Consider the following 16,955-nt stretch of genomic DNA (forward strand, 5'->3'; position numbering starts at 1 on the left):
CCTTAATGCACCCATTTTTATTTTGTTGTAAGTATTTTTCTTTTCGACAGATTTTGGTAAAATTTAGTAAGTTCGTTTTACTTTTTTCGATTTATACCATTCGGTATCGAATTCGATTTCGGTATATTCTTGTAGGACATTGTGTAAAAATAAAAATATTTTCCATAATGTCAATAACGAGAGAGGGAAACGGGTACTCCACTTGTATGGAGAAGCGGTCGTCCACTATCCTCTTAAGGGCCGACACAGACGGACTGCAATTTGTATGGGAACTGCACGCCAACTGCAACTATAAAAGTCAACACACTATCGCACCGCACCGCGACCTTGGTGCATCGCATCGCACGGCGCACCCATAAGTGAGAGCGAGAAAGAGATATCTGTTTCTCGCTCTCGCTTATGGGTGCGACGCACCAAGATCGCGGTGCGGTGCGATAGTGTGCTACCACTTTAAGCTCGGGGTACTTATAGTTGGCCAAACCAAATTTTTCAGTAAATAAGAACAAAAAAAACTATACTCATCCTTTTCTTTTGGGTGCTAGTACTAGTGTAACAAAGATAGTATGATTCTCTCTGTCGACAAACTATATTTCTCTAGATGCCTTTGCTGAGGTAGCCATAGCCATGTCTGCATGTCCAGACTGTAAATACGGCATGGACAATTACTCAATAGCAAGATGGGCATTAATTGATCTTGATTGCGCCTCATATTATGGCTCTTCTACACGATGGGCCAACGCCGGCCACTCCAAGGGACGCAGCCATGCGGTAGAATGAGATAGCAGTATCACTTGCTCCCTCTAACGCATAAATGCGTCCCTTGGAGTGGCCGGCGTTGGCCCATCGTGTAGAGGAGCCATTACGTCTGTAGAACGCAGGGATGCATGAGAAATATCATCATCATCATTGGCCACAGCATCTTTGCTGATGATAGTTGCAGCGACCATGGGCGTACCCAGAATTACCCAGAATTTGTTAAGGGGTGGGGCAGAAGTAAATAAACTTGTAAATCTTGGTCCAATTTAAAAAAAATCTTAACTTCGGGTTAGCAGGGTGGGGCAACTGCCCCACCTTGCCCCACCGTGCGTACGCCCATGGCAGCGACTAAAGGGGTTGAAACGCTAACCGAAACTTAAATAAATAGTAATAATAATTTGAGCCTATATACGTCCCTCTGCTGGGCACAGGCCTCCTCTCATGCGCGAGAGGGCTTGGGAAGTCCCCACCCAATGTGGATTGGGGACTTCACATACACCTTTGAATTTCTTCGCAGATGTATGCAGGTTTCCTCACGATGTTTTCCTTCACCGAAAAGTTAGTGGTATTTCGTATATCAGTTCCGAAAAACTCATTTGTACGAGCCAGGATTTGAAAACTTAAATAAAGTTTGGAAATATAAGCTTCCAATTCTTTTCCAAGCTTCCAAGCTCTTTTACTCCAATGAAGGCGTAATTAGAGAGACAGAGAGAGATGCCCGCAATTTGCGAAATTCGATTTTCGCGGTTATAGCCCAGAGCTAGAGGTCTTTAATGGGTTTTAAGAAAAATACAATTTAACGATAAGTAAATAAAATTTATTCATAAATTCACGAACGTTTACTGTCGTTCGTGAATTTATTGAAATTACAAAACTGTGTATATTTTTTAATACCTACTGTCTTAATTATTAATTATTGCAGTGTTTGTCAACGAAATAAAATAAAAAATTTCGAGTATTAGAGAAAATAGTTTGAGCTCAGTCTACCTCTAGCCACGCTTGCTGAAAAACTTAATGATTAAGTAAAAAATATTGTTTTAAAACTAGTAAATACTAAGTTCCTGAATAAAAATGCTTTAAACGTCACTGGCAAGAGTCGAATGAGTAAAATAGGCACGGAAAAACATCATTTTTCTCATGTCACCTACATCGATTTCAAACAACAAAATAAAATAAGTTTTTGTCAAAAATTTCATTTTTGGTACAAGATTTTATCGCTGACTGTACTTTTCTTACGACAGACAACTAATACTCATCGAGACAATTCTAAAAACCCCTAACACAATTAGGTTGCGTTGTTTCATCACAGAGTTCCTATGGCCACCTCCTGTCTCCATCATCAGATCAGCTCGATGGTACCATATTATTGCATTGTCACCCGATTTACATGTGTATGCAAAATTTCAGCTCAATCGGAAACCAGGAAGTGGATGAAATTTAACTTGCAAAATTCCATTACATAGGTACATACAGGTCGACCTAATAAAAGCTTGTTAAAAAATAGTAGGTACACATAATGATTTTAAATATGGACAAATTTAGAGGAACACAAAAAAGGTTTTTGTAATTAAACTTTTTTTTGCGTTCCTTTAAATTTGTCCATGAGTGTACTTATGTACCTATTTGTGTACTTCACTTTTACAAACATTAACACATTATGTGTGTAAGACAATAAGACCTTGGCTTGGATAACTTTTAATTATATACCGAAGGATTTTCATTCCTCTAAACTAAATCACTAAACTTAATCCTAAAATTTCATAGCTTTCTAAATGTATTCCAAAATTCTTATATTTATAAACAATTAAAAAATCTCATAATCATAATAACTTAATAAAAGCCTCGATTTATTTTATTATTTGGTTTTATGCTTTAAAATTTGTAGACATAGGTACTCGTATCGAAATACGACTTCATTTTGAGTACCTACTTTTCTATAGGTACCGTAAAATTATCTTATTTTGATCCCCGTAAAATGATTTAACGTTAAATATATCCTAATATTGTATTAATTATTTGTATACTCAGGTAAACGTATATTTATAACTTTGTGCCCCTGAGTAAACTAGACCTATAAGTGGGTAATTAAGTAGGTAGGTAAGGTATATTCATATTTTTCCCTAATTTGGAGAAAAGTAGGACTATTTTACGGTAAGGATAACAAGTAAATACTTAAGTTAAATTACAATCACAAGTGTAAAATACACTTTGTTTAATTTTAAAACAGACACCTTAACATTCACGTAATAAACCGAACCCCTAGTGTAAATTTCATTCGATAGCGTGATGTTGGCGTTGTCTATTTTTGTATGGGATTTTGAACAGCACGCCAAGCGGGACGTTTTGGAAACTCAAATCTCATTCAAAATGCCGCTATCGAATGAAAATTGAAAGGTACACTGGGGATACATCACTAGGAGCATTAACTAAACCAAACGTCAAAACTCAAACGCCCCTTCAACGCTCATAACGCAGTCTTCTCTTTCAAAGGCAGTGTTTCGTCATCATAGTCGACTCTGCTGACGAGGACTGGCTCCGCCCCCTTCTTCTCATGACCACTCTGTGGATAGGGCATGTCTCTCTTCTCCAACTCTTCAGCTAGACGTGCGAAAAGCTCTCTGTAATAATTAATTACTTTTATCACTGACTTACTAGTTGCGCAGCTAGTGGCTCAAAAAAGAATTCTCATGCCCAACCAGAAGTATCTATGGCGTCGTTCTACTGTGAGCCAGATAACGTAATCATTCGGCCACCCAAGTCACGACGGTATGGCTCGATTTTTTCTAAATTATGGCCAACTCAAAGGTAGAACAGGAGGTACCGACCTATCATAATAAACTCAGTTGATTCCGGGATAGCAATAGAGATGGCGCTACCGTCAATATTACTAACGGTATATATTTTATTTTTCTTTAAAGCCTGGCATTTTGTTATCATATTCAATTATCTCTTTAACCCGCTACGCCATCCAATCTTAATAAAAATATCAAATCTCACCTGAATATGAAGCCCTGCATATTCTTCGCCAAATAATAGAGGAACAGCCAGTCCCCATACTGGCACCCGTTGACCACACTGATCACGTTGTAAGGGTTGAATTTACCCCCAGTCACTTGACGGAACATCAGCTCGTTGAACCTCAGAGAACGGCGATAGAGGAAGAAGGAGCCGATTCTCCAAATCACAGCTGGAATGTAAATCTGATTTGTGACAAGAATGATTTAATCACGATTGTTACACTTCAATTATTTCCTGCGGACGTTTCGGCTGAGGAATGAGTCCCTGCCAAGGTTTTATCGAAGGTCAATTCCACGAGCCAACATGACGAAACGACTCAAAATTTGCATGAAATTACTTTGCGACTCTAGTGGAACCAAATGAAAGTTCCTCATCAGATTATGAAGAATAAAGAGCTAACTAAGCTATCTAGTTTTAGTAGTACGACTTACCAAGCGCAGACACGATGAACAGGAACAGGAACCAGAACCACAGTATGACGTAGATCTTCTCGTGTATGATGTTCAGGGCCATCACACAGAGGGCGTCGTGTTGCTGGATGGAGCCGCTCGGACCGTATTTGTGGAAAATACACTTTGTTACCTGGGAATAGATTTACATTTAGATTTCATGATAACAATTACACTATAAAATTGCATCAATGTCTAAATTATGTTTCTACTTCTCAAGATATTTGCTTCAGAATTATCTCCAATATTTGATTTTTATTATTATTATGTGTGTATTACATACCTACTTAATATTGTGGTATATTAATATGCCGAACATGTTGTAACCTTAAATGAGGTTTTGTGTATATAAAAACGGTTTAAGCAAATTGCACATATCAAGAACGCTCTTAAACTAGCAATCTGACAAAGAGATTTTTAAAAAATTACAAAGGACCCATGAAATGTTCTCGGTATTCTATTCTGCACGGTTATTGCCAAACCTTACAGTTTCTATTTCAATGGCATATGAAATAGACTCCAACGTGTGACGTAAAGTTAAACGAAACAGTCGTCAACAGTTAAGAACATTGAGCACTCCCTCATCTTAACGGGAACTTCCTTGAAAAACTTTTACATGAGGTCATTCCCACGAAAATTTCAAAAAAATGCGGAAAATTAGAGATTGTTTTGCAACTTGCCCGTTACTCTAAACTTGCCTTAGGGAACACAGTCTCCAACGGATCCGCGATGAAGTCCCAGTTCCCGAAGCCCACGACCTTGGGCCCGAGGTCCAAGAACTGGCCGTTCAGGAAGCAGTCGGAGACGTAGACCTGCAGTATCACGTGCAGCATGTTCACTATCTCCATGGCCACCAGCCAGACGGACCAGGTTCTGGTTATTCTTAACCTGGGAATAGAAGGGAATTTTTATATCTTGCTTATCACTTGCACATGAATACTGACAGCTCTGTGAGCTGTAGACCTCGCGAGTATAGCTTAAAATAAAACGGAATAAATATGTACGCTACCACCATTTTGAAAATTTTGACAACACGATCACATAAAAAAATTTAAACATTGAACCTGCTCACAAAATTTCACGAGAATCAGTTGAGAATTGCGACCTATAAAGGAGAACATCAGGACATACGAAAGCATTTTTGTCCAAGCTGAACCGAAGAGCACAAACAGCTACTCGTGGTTATAGAGAAAAATGTCTATGAAAAAAAGGTGATCCTGGTTTGACAGCTGAAACAGATGGCGCAGTACAGCCGATTACAGTTGACAATTGTCAGACGTCAACTTCTGTCAAAAAACAAAAATATACGGTATTCCTTTGAATTGGATTCGTATTGCACCTGTCATATGTTCGTAGTGAAAATTACCGGGACAAAGCTAAATTGGATGATTTAAAAAAAAAAACCTCATAATAATATCCTTCCTGATGATTTCAAGTTTCTTGTCCAGATTCTTCTGTGACGGCACGGTCTTGCCACTGACGGTCATATCGTCCCCATCTTGGATCGCGATGCTGGCGTACTGGAGTCCATCCACCAGAGCTTTGATTCGGCCACCTGAAACGGGGGCATCTTATTAATTTGAATCGCTTTATCGCGGCTATTCATTGTCTTAAGGGGCCCACTGATTATCAGTCCACTGGACGATATCGGCCTGTCAACTTTTTGTTTTAACTAACAGGCTGATGTCGTCCGGCGGATTGATAATCAGTTGTATACTTGTTAAATTCTTGCAAATCACTTTAAAACAGTTGTATACTTGTTAAATTCTTGCAAATCTCTCTTTGCAAGTTTGTTGCCTCTCTGTCGCACTTGTGAATTCGTACGTAAGCGTGACCGGGAGGCAACACGTCCAACGTGGTTCGCGGTAGGCCCTCAGCAGGTCCCCTGACCTGCGCGGCGGCTGCACTAACCTTCCTTCTTCTTCCAAATATAATGCGGCATGTAGAAGGCTATGGACTGCAGGAAGAGTATGAACGGGACCCACTGGTAGTAGGTGTGGTGGAGCGTCTCGTCGTCGTCGCTGAGGGGCCCCACGCCGGGGTGCGGGAGGAACCCGGACTGGAGCAGGCTCTCGTTGTAGTGGCGGACCTTTAAGGAAAAACAAATAGGGTCTTTTACACATACATAATACAAAAATTATTCTTTTCATAAAATTTACAAGAGGTCCCTTGGTTTCCCATAAAGTTATCAGTCATAATGTTTTGAAATTAGTCATTAGTCATAAAACTGAAACCGTTAACTTTTCAGGATTTTCGTAAGGTTAATAGGTTAAGTTTGTTTTATGGAAATCGTGAAAAGTGACGCGTTTCTGAACCAAATAAGTTATAACTAACGAAAATTCGGGCAAATAATACATTATGACTTAAAACTTTTTAGGAAACAATAGATACCCAATTTACAAGCCTCAATTAATTAATGTTTGATCCCGTGCTTACAAATACATGAGTCGAAATGACAGATTAAGACAAACGATTAAATTAAAGCTAATTGAGACTTGTAGCCCGTTTTTGAATAACGCCATTAGCAAACAAGCTTCCAATAATTATGCATTGCACGATATGGAGAGTCTAAACGACGTGTTCTAAAAATTTGTTGGTTAATAAAAGAGTCCAGCATTTGACATAGTGAATTTATAGTATATTTTATAATTATTGCAATCCTTAAACTTCAGTCTTGAAACTCTACGCTGGATTACTCCGGTCCACCATGTACGAGTAGGACACTGCGCACAATACACATGACCAAATGCGAATAAACTATGATCATACTTGGTCATATGATCGCAACACACTTGATGTGGTCTGCGAAGAACTCCTTCGCGCACACAAGGATCTAACACCACCAACAGGGTCCGGTGGGCTTGTAGTGGAATTGGAATAATTGGATATAATCATCCAAGTTTTAGAGAGTTCCTGAGGCCTTTCTATTACATTGTCGGACATGGCTACTTAAATTTAAGAAGTTTCATCATCATACACAAAAGATGTCTACTGTTGGACATCTACTCTACTTACACAATTACACATCTACTCCCTTACATATCTTGACAGCAACCGGTCGTGCGCTGCCCTCAACTAGCGGTTCTTTGGCATCTTGCCCAGAAAAATACAGAAAATGACAATTTAATTAATCATTGGGATAACTCTACAAACATAGGAATAAAAGAGACAATACTCACAATGGTAAAAGTCGCCATGAAGAAGCAATACGTCTGTATAACATGGTCCGGCACGCCCTGGTCCGATATGCACTTGATGTGGTCTCCGAAGAACTCCCTCGCGCACACCAGGATCACGAACACCACCAGCATGGTCACGGTCGCCTTGTAGTGCAGTTTGAACACCAAGTTTTCTATTACTGGTTTGGCTTGGAACTTGAACTGTGGGGCTACGGTAGCGATGGTGGCGGCGAACAGTCTGCCCTCCATTTTTGATGATTATGCTGAAACAAATATAAAGTTAATGTTGAATCTGAGCAGAGAGGTTCTGGGGATTGTCCGCTAGCTATTTGGGATACCTATTAAAATAATTTCGTCCTTTTAATATTAAAATAAGAGAAGTGTTTTGGAAAAATCTCTTTTTAACCTCCGTTCAAAACAATTTTCGTGGAAAGTATTTAATAAGCAAAATTTTGTACTCTTTTTCTGTACTCTTGGTTTAAAAGTTAGAGATGAAGGGGGAGGGTTTTTTTTTTAAACTTTGGAAGCCATTATTTTCAAAACTATTACTTGCTCAATCAAATAACTTTTTAGTAGGTACCTCTAAAGTTGTTTTTAAGACCTATTTGTTTATTACTTTTCCCATGGAAGTCGACTCTTCTATTTCATTTCTCTTTCTTAAATATGTCACCATAGCAACAAGCACTAGAAGTCGATAAACTCATAAAGCATTATGTTACCTACAATTGTTTGTAAATGTTAGTATTACTTAGTATTACCTAGGTACCTACTGTTACGCCCAAGCTGCAGGTAATTCGGGTCATAAGCGTAAAATGCTATTGATATGTTATCGCTCACTGAGGGCAATTCGAACTTTCACTTCGATATCAAAATTATGTTATTTTGTTATCATTCGCACGTGTATTTCGCTCTTACTTGTTTGTATCTACATGTATGGGCGCAAGCGAGACGCACGGCAGTATGATATATCGATTTGATATCGGAATGGAAGTTCGAATTGGCTTTTACATTGCCAGGACTGTTATGTACTATATGTAGGTATTTAGTACCTACCTATCAGCAATAACATGCAATAGTTACAGTACGATAACAATGCTTGATGAGAGAGAGAGACGCATTGACATTGGGCAAAGAAATTTGGCAGGTGGAATACCACCCTTAAATTCGTCTTACTTAAAAACAAGCGCAAACATACTGCTTTAAAGCAACAAGTTAATGAGGACAATTGCATATGTATGTATTGTGTATTAAACTCAATTCAGCCTGAATCTAATAAGTACCTTAAAACGAGCAATTCTTGTTTATTTATTTATTTATATATATATATGTATATATATATATATATATATATATATATATATATATATATATATATATATATACATATTTCGGGGATCTCGGAAACAGCTCTAACGATTTCGATGAAATTTGCTATATGGGGGTTTTCGGGGGCGAAAAATCTGTCTTATCTCTGGAAAAACGCGCATTTTCGAGTTTTTATGTTTTCCGAGCGAAGCTCGGTTACCCAGATATTTCATCTTATCCCGTGACGCGACAGTTCAATGCATTCGCAATAGATGGCAGCACTTATATAGGTAATTATAAAATAACAAAAATCGCAAAGCAAGGTATCAATTACAAATAACAAAAGAATAAGATATTAATTTAGTTTTTGCGGAAATCGCTAATATGAAGCTTTGATTTCTTTGTAATACCTACTTACCATGTAATACGTGTCAGCAAAAAATCGGTGATTCGAAGAAGAGATTGCTAATATGTAATAGAAATGTTTATAACAAGGAAAGGTACCTACCCAACTGTCTCTCTCTCTCTCTGTCTTATCTTATAGTCTCTGTAAAAAATACGTGTCTATTATTTTAGACCACTCTCTAACATTTATCAAAATAAATCGGAGCCGGACAGTTGGATACAATCGCCATTGGATATATCGGGGCGGCTAAGGCACTCACAAATATCTGAACAGGCCTCTATAAGGCGTTAGAGTGCGTGTTCAGATATTGTGAACACCTTGGACGCTCCGATATATCTGATGGCGACTGTACCTTTCATTGCAACTTACTTTTTTAATCTTTAAAATCCACACTTTTACTTAATGAACGTCTACCGATGATAACTTATGGTTATGGCAAACTGACATAAAATAACTGAAATCATACAATAATGAACAAACGAAAACGTCAATATGACGTAAAAATGATCAATTATCATGAAAGTGGTTTTTAAACAATGACGAATTAAAATCGGTCTTACCATATGACATGTGTCAATAAAATTAACTCAGATCAAGTGTGCAAGAGGGTAGCCATAACGCATATGAAATGAACCTAGCTTTCATAAGTGCGAAAGAGGCAGACTAGATATGAGAAGAGCTTGATAGCGGCCGCTAGCTGCCCCTTGAATGTACCAAAACCAGGGGCTCACTATCACCTTTTCGTTTGACGTATACGATTGTCACTTGACCACAGTGCATTTCCTTCACATTTTCTTAATATAAGATTTATACCTAAGTAAATACAACCCTTTTAATTCGACCACTTTTAATACGATTATCCGCGTAATAGTACGTTATTTTATGCCATTCCCTGCCTTGTTTTCTAAGCCAACTTTGCACTGATTTTAACAGAACAAAGTGAGTGTTATTTATTACAAACGTCAAGTTTTCGTAGTTGGGTCGTTCTATGCACCTCTCGCACATGCATATAACGTAAAAATCAAATAGCGAGCGAAAATTAATGCATGCCGCCCGGCTCAATAACTGTAAACTCCAAAAAAACGTAGACAAAAAAGTAGAAACACTGATGACATTACCACACTTTGTCAATATTAGCCATATTCCCGGCGGTCCGACTATTAGAATCGTAATTTACTTTGCTGGCGCAATGATCCAAAATGAGTCTTGGCCTCCAACACAAGAGCACGCCACTTTGCTCGGTCCAGAGCGGTATCACGCCTTCGTAAGAATCGTAGCTTTTCGTGTAGAAACGTCAGCGGGTTTTAATGTATAAAAAAATCGGTTAAAACATACCTTTTATCCTTATCTAAGAGCGAGAGACATGCTTCGTGTCACGAAAGGTGAGAACTGACGGTAGATTCTTTGTCTTGCCCCAGTATTGAGTGATAAGATAAGGTTTTGATAAACTGATAGAGCGATTTCATAGGGAATCGAAGTAGTTTGGGCTGTCTCGAAATTTAGTAAGTGGCGAATGAAGTTAATGATGGAAATGGAATAATTAGAATAATACACAAATTTTAAGAGTAGGTACCTATTTTATTATATAGGTACTTATTCTTAAACTGAGTCGTCAACAGTTAAGAACATTGAGTATATAGGCTAGAAGTAGGAAAGTATTCATACTGCCCAGTCCAACTGATAAATTCAAGGTATCTCAAGCCTTGATTTATTAAATGGACCACGGACCGTCGGGCATTATTAATATGGACCGGCCAATGGAATAAATATATCACTTTGCCCAAATCTGCTGGGCATTATTTCTAATGCCCGGTCATTACTTATACTGCCTGGGCATTATTTATACTGCCCGGTCATTATTTATACCTACTACCCGGTTAATCAATTTGCCCGTAACATATCTTTATTATCAAATTGCCCAACGATCACTTAGCAATATTCATAATGACCAGACAATGTGATAAATAATGAAGTTTCATAATGCCCGGGCATTATACATAATGCCCTCATTAATCACTTGGTCCATAACATATATAATCCCTAATGAACGGGAACTTTCTAAGTGGAAACTTGCATGAGAATTTTCTCATAAAAGTTTCCAGAAATTGCGGAAATTACGAGAATGTCCTGCAAATTGTACATTGCTAATCAGACTATTACGCGTCAACTCTATCTTATTCTCAAATAGTTTAACAAAAATCTAATACCTTTAAACGAGCAATTCTTGCATATTTATTTATTTATTTATTTATATATATATTTCAATGATCTCGGAAACGGCTCTAACGATTTCGATGAAATTTGGTATATGGGGGTTTTCGGGGGCGATACATCGATCTAGCTAGGTCTTATCTCTGGAAAAAACGCTAATTTTTGAGATTTTATGTTTTCCGAGCAAAGCTCGGTCTCCCAGATATTAAGTATATAAAACTACACATTATAGGTAAAACAAAGTCCCCCGCCGCGTCATCAGCAGGGCTACCACCAGTTTGGCAGCGACATAAACGCCATCCAGAACGTAATTTACTTTCTATGCATCTCTCTCGTACTCGCATATTAGTGCAAATGAGATATATAGAAAGTAAATTACGTTCTCAACAGCGTATACAGGGTGCCATTTGAGTCGTGATCAGTAATTATGTTTTTCTAGCTCCATAAACAACGAGCAATTTAATGCCCCTACTCTTACTAAAATCAGACAATTTTTTTTTAATTTTTTTGTTTATTTTTTGTCATTTATTTTACTTTTACAAGTGGCAATGTGGTATTTAAACAGCTTTGTAAGATATTTCAAATGAAAAAATTAAGTAAATTTTATTTCTAACTTGGACAAATTACAAAATTGATGTCAATGACAGTTCCGATTCAAAGAGGCGATTCAATTTACTAATTTAAATATCTTAATAAGCCGTTGTAATATCCTAAATCCACTTATAAAAGTAAAATAAATGACAAAAAATAAACATAAAATAAAAAAAAATCTTGTCTGATTTTAGTAAGAGTAGGGGCATTAAATTGCTCGTTGTTTATGGAGTTAGAAAAACATATTACTGATCACGACTCAAATGGCACCCTGTATGTCAGTTTTGACAGTCAGTGACTCATGGTACGGGCTCTGTTTGTGTGTATGTTCGCGATAAACTCGAAAACTGCTGAACGGATTTTTATGCGGTTTTCACCTTTCAATAGAGTGATCCTTGAGGAAGGTTTAAGTGTATAATTTGTTTAGGTTTTGTACCGGGCGAAGCCGGGGCGGGTCGCTAGAGTCTCTCTATTATATATAGATCAATTAGGCTTTAACAGATACTTCTGAACGCAAACTTTAGAGATTTATATAGTTGGTCAAACCAATTTTTCAGTAAATAAGAACAAAAAATAAACTATACCTACTGATCCTTTTTTTTTTGGGTGCTAGTCATCTTCCTCGCGTTATCCCGGCATTTTGCCACGGCTCATGGGAGCCTGGGGTCCGCTTGGCAACTAATCCCAGTAATTGGCGTGGGCACTAGTTTTTACGAAAGCGACTGACATCTGACCTTCCAACCCAGAGGGTAAACTAGGCCCGTATTGGGATTAGTCCGGTTTCCTCACGATGTTTTCCGTCACCGAATAGTGACTGGTAAATATCAAATTATGATATTTCGTACATAAGTTCCGAAAAACTCATTGGTACGAGCCGAGGTTCGAACCCGCGACCTCCGGATTGCAAGTCGCACGCTCTTACCGCTAGGCCACCAGCGCTTCTATTGGGTGCTAGTACTCGTGTAAAACAAAGATAGTATGATTTTCTCTTGTCTATGTTTGAAATGAGACAGTCCTTTGACAAACTATATATACCTGCGGTCCTGCGCCACCCTGCGCCTGCAGGCCTGATTCTTAACCTTGCCACAGAGAGACAGACATTAGCGTCAAACTTATAACATATTTTTGCGTCTGGGGTTAAAATTAAATTAAAACACATCGGTCCGTGTTTATCAAGCACCATTCTAATTTTCTGTTAGATAAGGGAGGGATAACGATTTCCGACATAACGTCTTTAAATACGTACCCCTAGTGTAAACTTCATTCGATAGCGTGACGTGACGTATGGGTTTGCGTTAATGTCATTTTGTATGGGATTTCGAGTTGCCACGCACGGCGCACGGACAAGTTGGAGCGAACTGAACGTCCGAATGATAACTACATATTTGATATCATTTAAATATCGTTTTGATAACAAGTTCGAATTAGCCTGTAAACTAACTTTGCAGTGACTCGAACATAGCAAAGTGAGGCAGTGTCATTATAAACGTCATTTTTTTAATAGAAATTCGAGATTAATGATCACGTAGCCACACTTTGTCATTAGTCATTACAAATGCCATGCATAGTTAGCTTGAACCGACTCTAGATAGGTACCTACTATTGATGCTGACTGTTCATGTAGGTACAATGTTACCTACTTATAGATTGAGCACGCTCAGAACATTCTTTGTTATGTAAGGCTAATGTATCTCGGTGTGGAAACATAATAATCAAAAGTACCTACTTACAATAATATGTATATTGTATACCTAATGCACTTTTAAAACCTCAGGGAAACTAAACCTAAAAGTTTTTGGAATATCGAAAATATAGTAGGTATATATTTAAGCATTTAATTACTTATTGTTTATTAACCGTTCAACTGAAAAGCACTGAAAGAAATGTGTGCAAGTAACAAAATTATTTTTGACCAAACCAGCTCGTAAGGTTCTCTTAATTGTTAAAAAATTGACGAGAAAGTTGCATTTTATGAACGTGTGTGGCAAAAGTACCTGTTCAGGTTATCGGGTATTAATTAGCACAAGCAATATATTTATTGCATAGTTTCCAAGTGGACCATACTAAAAACTTTCAGCGTCACCTTTACCTAGACCTGTCATTATCTAAAAATAATCATGACACCTTTGTCAGAAGATTAGTCAGATGTTTTCGATAGCGACAAGAAATTCACCGTTTTCGCTTGAAGCCCGCTATCTTTTCTCGATATCGCACATTTAGATATACGAGTATTTAATATCTACGTTGAATTGAAATATTATGTGACACATGGATTATGTACGATGATTTCCGGATTTAGTAATAAATGTTTTATTACTGTGATTGTCTTCACACGTATGTTGTCTCATGATAATCATGATCAACTTGCATTCATGTGGGTGAATCAGTCAACTAGAGTTAGACCAAGACAAGTCTGCAACGATTTTGATAAGCACACGTAGTGCAAGTGTTATTTTAAACGTCAAACTTCTCGTTCCTATCACTTCGTGTGCTATCAAAATCGTTGCAGACTTATCTAGGTCTAACTCTACATATTTCTAACATAATATTATATTACGAAGGTACGCTCTCATTTTAAAAAGACATCCTTATTCTTATTACATGATACTTGGCATGCATATTTAAGTACGTAACATATGTAAAGTCTGACAAAAAATAAACAAAAAAGATCTTGTCTGATTTTAGTGCCCCTAGGCATTAAATTGCTCGTTGTTTATGGAGTTAGAAAAACATATTACTGATCACGACTCAAATGTCACCCTGTATATTGAATATTCCTGATCAACGCATGTTGCGGAATTTCACTGGAACTAATTTTTTCATACTATATTGAAACCGTCACCCTAGCCCATAGGTAATGAGAATAACAGCGCCCTCTTGACAATGATCATATTAATCATATATTACTGCATGGTCAGGCTTCATAATATATGTTCCTAAAATTGTTATACAAAGAAAATAGAGGGAGAAAAAGTTTTGTATCTAGGTAAACCTTCTATATTCGAACGAGCGAGCGAAGCGAAGCGAAGTTCTTACATTCGACTTTGAACACGCGGCTGGCTAGCGGCACGTCTCGGCATTTCGATGTTTTTAAGCTGAACTGTCAGAAGATAGTTTGATACTCAATAACTTAAGTAAATTTGTTCTAATTTAAATGAAATTGGGTAAACGTGTAGTCGAGGGCATTATATTTTAGTCATTAAATTATGAGCAGGCCCGATCAAGAGGTTATTGAGCTAGAAGAGCTTAGAAGGCCAAAAAGCTGTTTGTGAGAGGTCTTGCTATTCTGGTCATTTTTTTGCAAGAAACATGGTCGAGTTTAGTATCAAATGAAAGTGCTCGACTTACACTTTTATAATATCGTTTTTAAATTTACCATTTTGAAATAATTAGCAAGATAAAAATAAATTAGAATAAACATAACATATGTATTTGACATTTGACAGGAAATATTTCGGCTTAGCACAGATACAGTTTATTTTAATCTCTATGGTGGTGACTTAAATCCAGGGGAGGGACAGCCGTATACGAAGCCCTTTATTCGAAAAAATAGCGCCATCTATATTACTTAACGCTAAACTTGTAAATGGCGCTTCAAAATTGATGCAAAAAAGCAAATCTTGTCGGTAGAAAAAGGCGCGAAACTCAAATTTTCTATGCGACCATATCCCTTCGTGTCTACATTTTTTCTACTGACAAGATCTGCTTGGCCAACTATATTATACATACTACTCTTTGCTTAAATCAATCAGTTAAGGGCTCCACAGACCTTGCAATAAAAGCGGGCTTGCGGGTTTTAAGTATAGATTAAAAACGTGGCTCATGAGCGAAGTGTTCTATGATTATGGAGAATACTTTAACCTACCTATAATGACATAAATAATATTATTGTTAATGTTAGTTTTATAATTTGAATTCTTGTAATGAATTAATAATTAAAATCAATAATTACCTATACAATTTGTAATTTTATAATAGTCAGTTTACAAAACATAATGTACAGAATGTACCCACTATCCCGATGACTTGTAACGTTTTGTTATTAATAAATTATTTGTATTTGTTTGTATTTGTAAATCCACGCGATCTTTGATCCATTGCCGCCTATAGAGCGACATAAAATAGTTGAAATTAAATAAAATGGAACTCAAAAATGTCCATAGTAAATTGTTGCCATGTATAAGCATTTTACGTCAAAAATGTGACAGTTACGTAGAAAGTGACGTCCTCATTTATTTTCTATTATTTTATGTCGCACTATACGAGTATGCCTAAGTAGGTGCAACAAAGTCAATAGCTATATAATTTTTGGTTAACCGCGAGTTCTCAGTTCGGGGCGAACTACTAGTAGTAGGTACATATTTCTCCCGGTGCGCGCGCCACATTTATTCTTGCGTTTTTGAAGTTTCTGGGGTACAATATATAGCAGGTTTATTAGATATGTACCTACATTTGAAACTAACGGGAAGTAGAATCGATTGGCATCTATCAATAAGTATGTTGCTAATTGTAGACTTTATCAGCAAGTATATAAGGTCTACCGACGGTCATTTAATAGTGTTGCGATGTGCCATTGGACCAGTGTAAATGATCTTTAGACTTGTAACAACAGAGTGCTAAGAGAGACCTGGATACACCCCGAGCAAGGTAACATAGTATGGGAATTGGGAACCCACAGTCATATGGAGTCAGAACAAGAGAAGCCTGATATAAAGGTCCAAAGTATGGAGTGTTGAGATTTGCAATGGGCGAAAGACCAACGTAACTTGACCTCTTTACCTGCAGCCACTGCGTTAGGAGAGAGTCCTCACGTAAACTGGGTATGTAGCTGGGATTTGACCTGTGTAATGGTTGTTTTGCTTGAGCTGGACAATACTAAACTTTGCTCCAGTGATATAAGGTTTAAAAGTGCATGGAATGTGTTGAGATTTGCGATGGGCGGTGGCCAGCGTGTCTTGACCCCTCCACCCATAGCCTTTCCCTTTGAAGTGAGACTAGTATTAAGTGGGCATGTGGCTTGGAGTGTGACCTGTGATCGTT

At 37.6% G+C, this 16,955-nt stretch overlaps 1 protein-coding gene across 1 annotated transcript; it reads right to left on the reverse strand.

Annotated features, from left to right (window-relative positions):
- Window positions 1-3,200: 3,200 nt before the first annotated feature.
- LOC134661917 (innexin inx7-like) lies at window positions 3,201-10,562 on the reverse strand. Its single transcript, XM_063518165.1, has 8 exons — window positions 10,449-10,562; window positions 7,403-7,665; window positions 6,135-6,312; window positions 5,628-5,778; window positions 4,922-5,111; window positions 4,206-4,356; window positions 3,754-3,943; window positions 3,201-3,374 (listed from the first exon to the last, which is right to left on the reverse strand). The coding sequence occupies exons 2-8, from the start codon at window positions 7,649-7,651 to the stop codon at window positions 3,221-3,223; spliced, it is 1,263 nt and encodes a 420-aa protein (XP_063374235.1). The 5' UTR covers window positions 7,652-7,665; window positions 10,449-10,562; the 3' UTR covers window positions 3,201-3,220.
- Window positions 10,563-16,955: the final 6,393 nt, after the last annotated feature.

Source organism: Cydia amplana, chromosome Z, assembly GCF_948474715.1.
Source record: "Cydia amplana chromosome Z, ilCydAmpl1.1, whole genome shotgun sequence".
NCBI classification, from domain to species: domain Eukaryota; kingdom Metazoa; phylum Arthropoda; class Insecta; order Lepidoptera; family Tortricidae; genus Cydia; species Cydia amplana.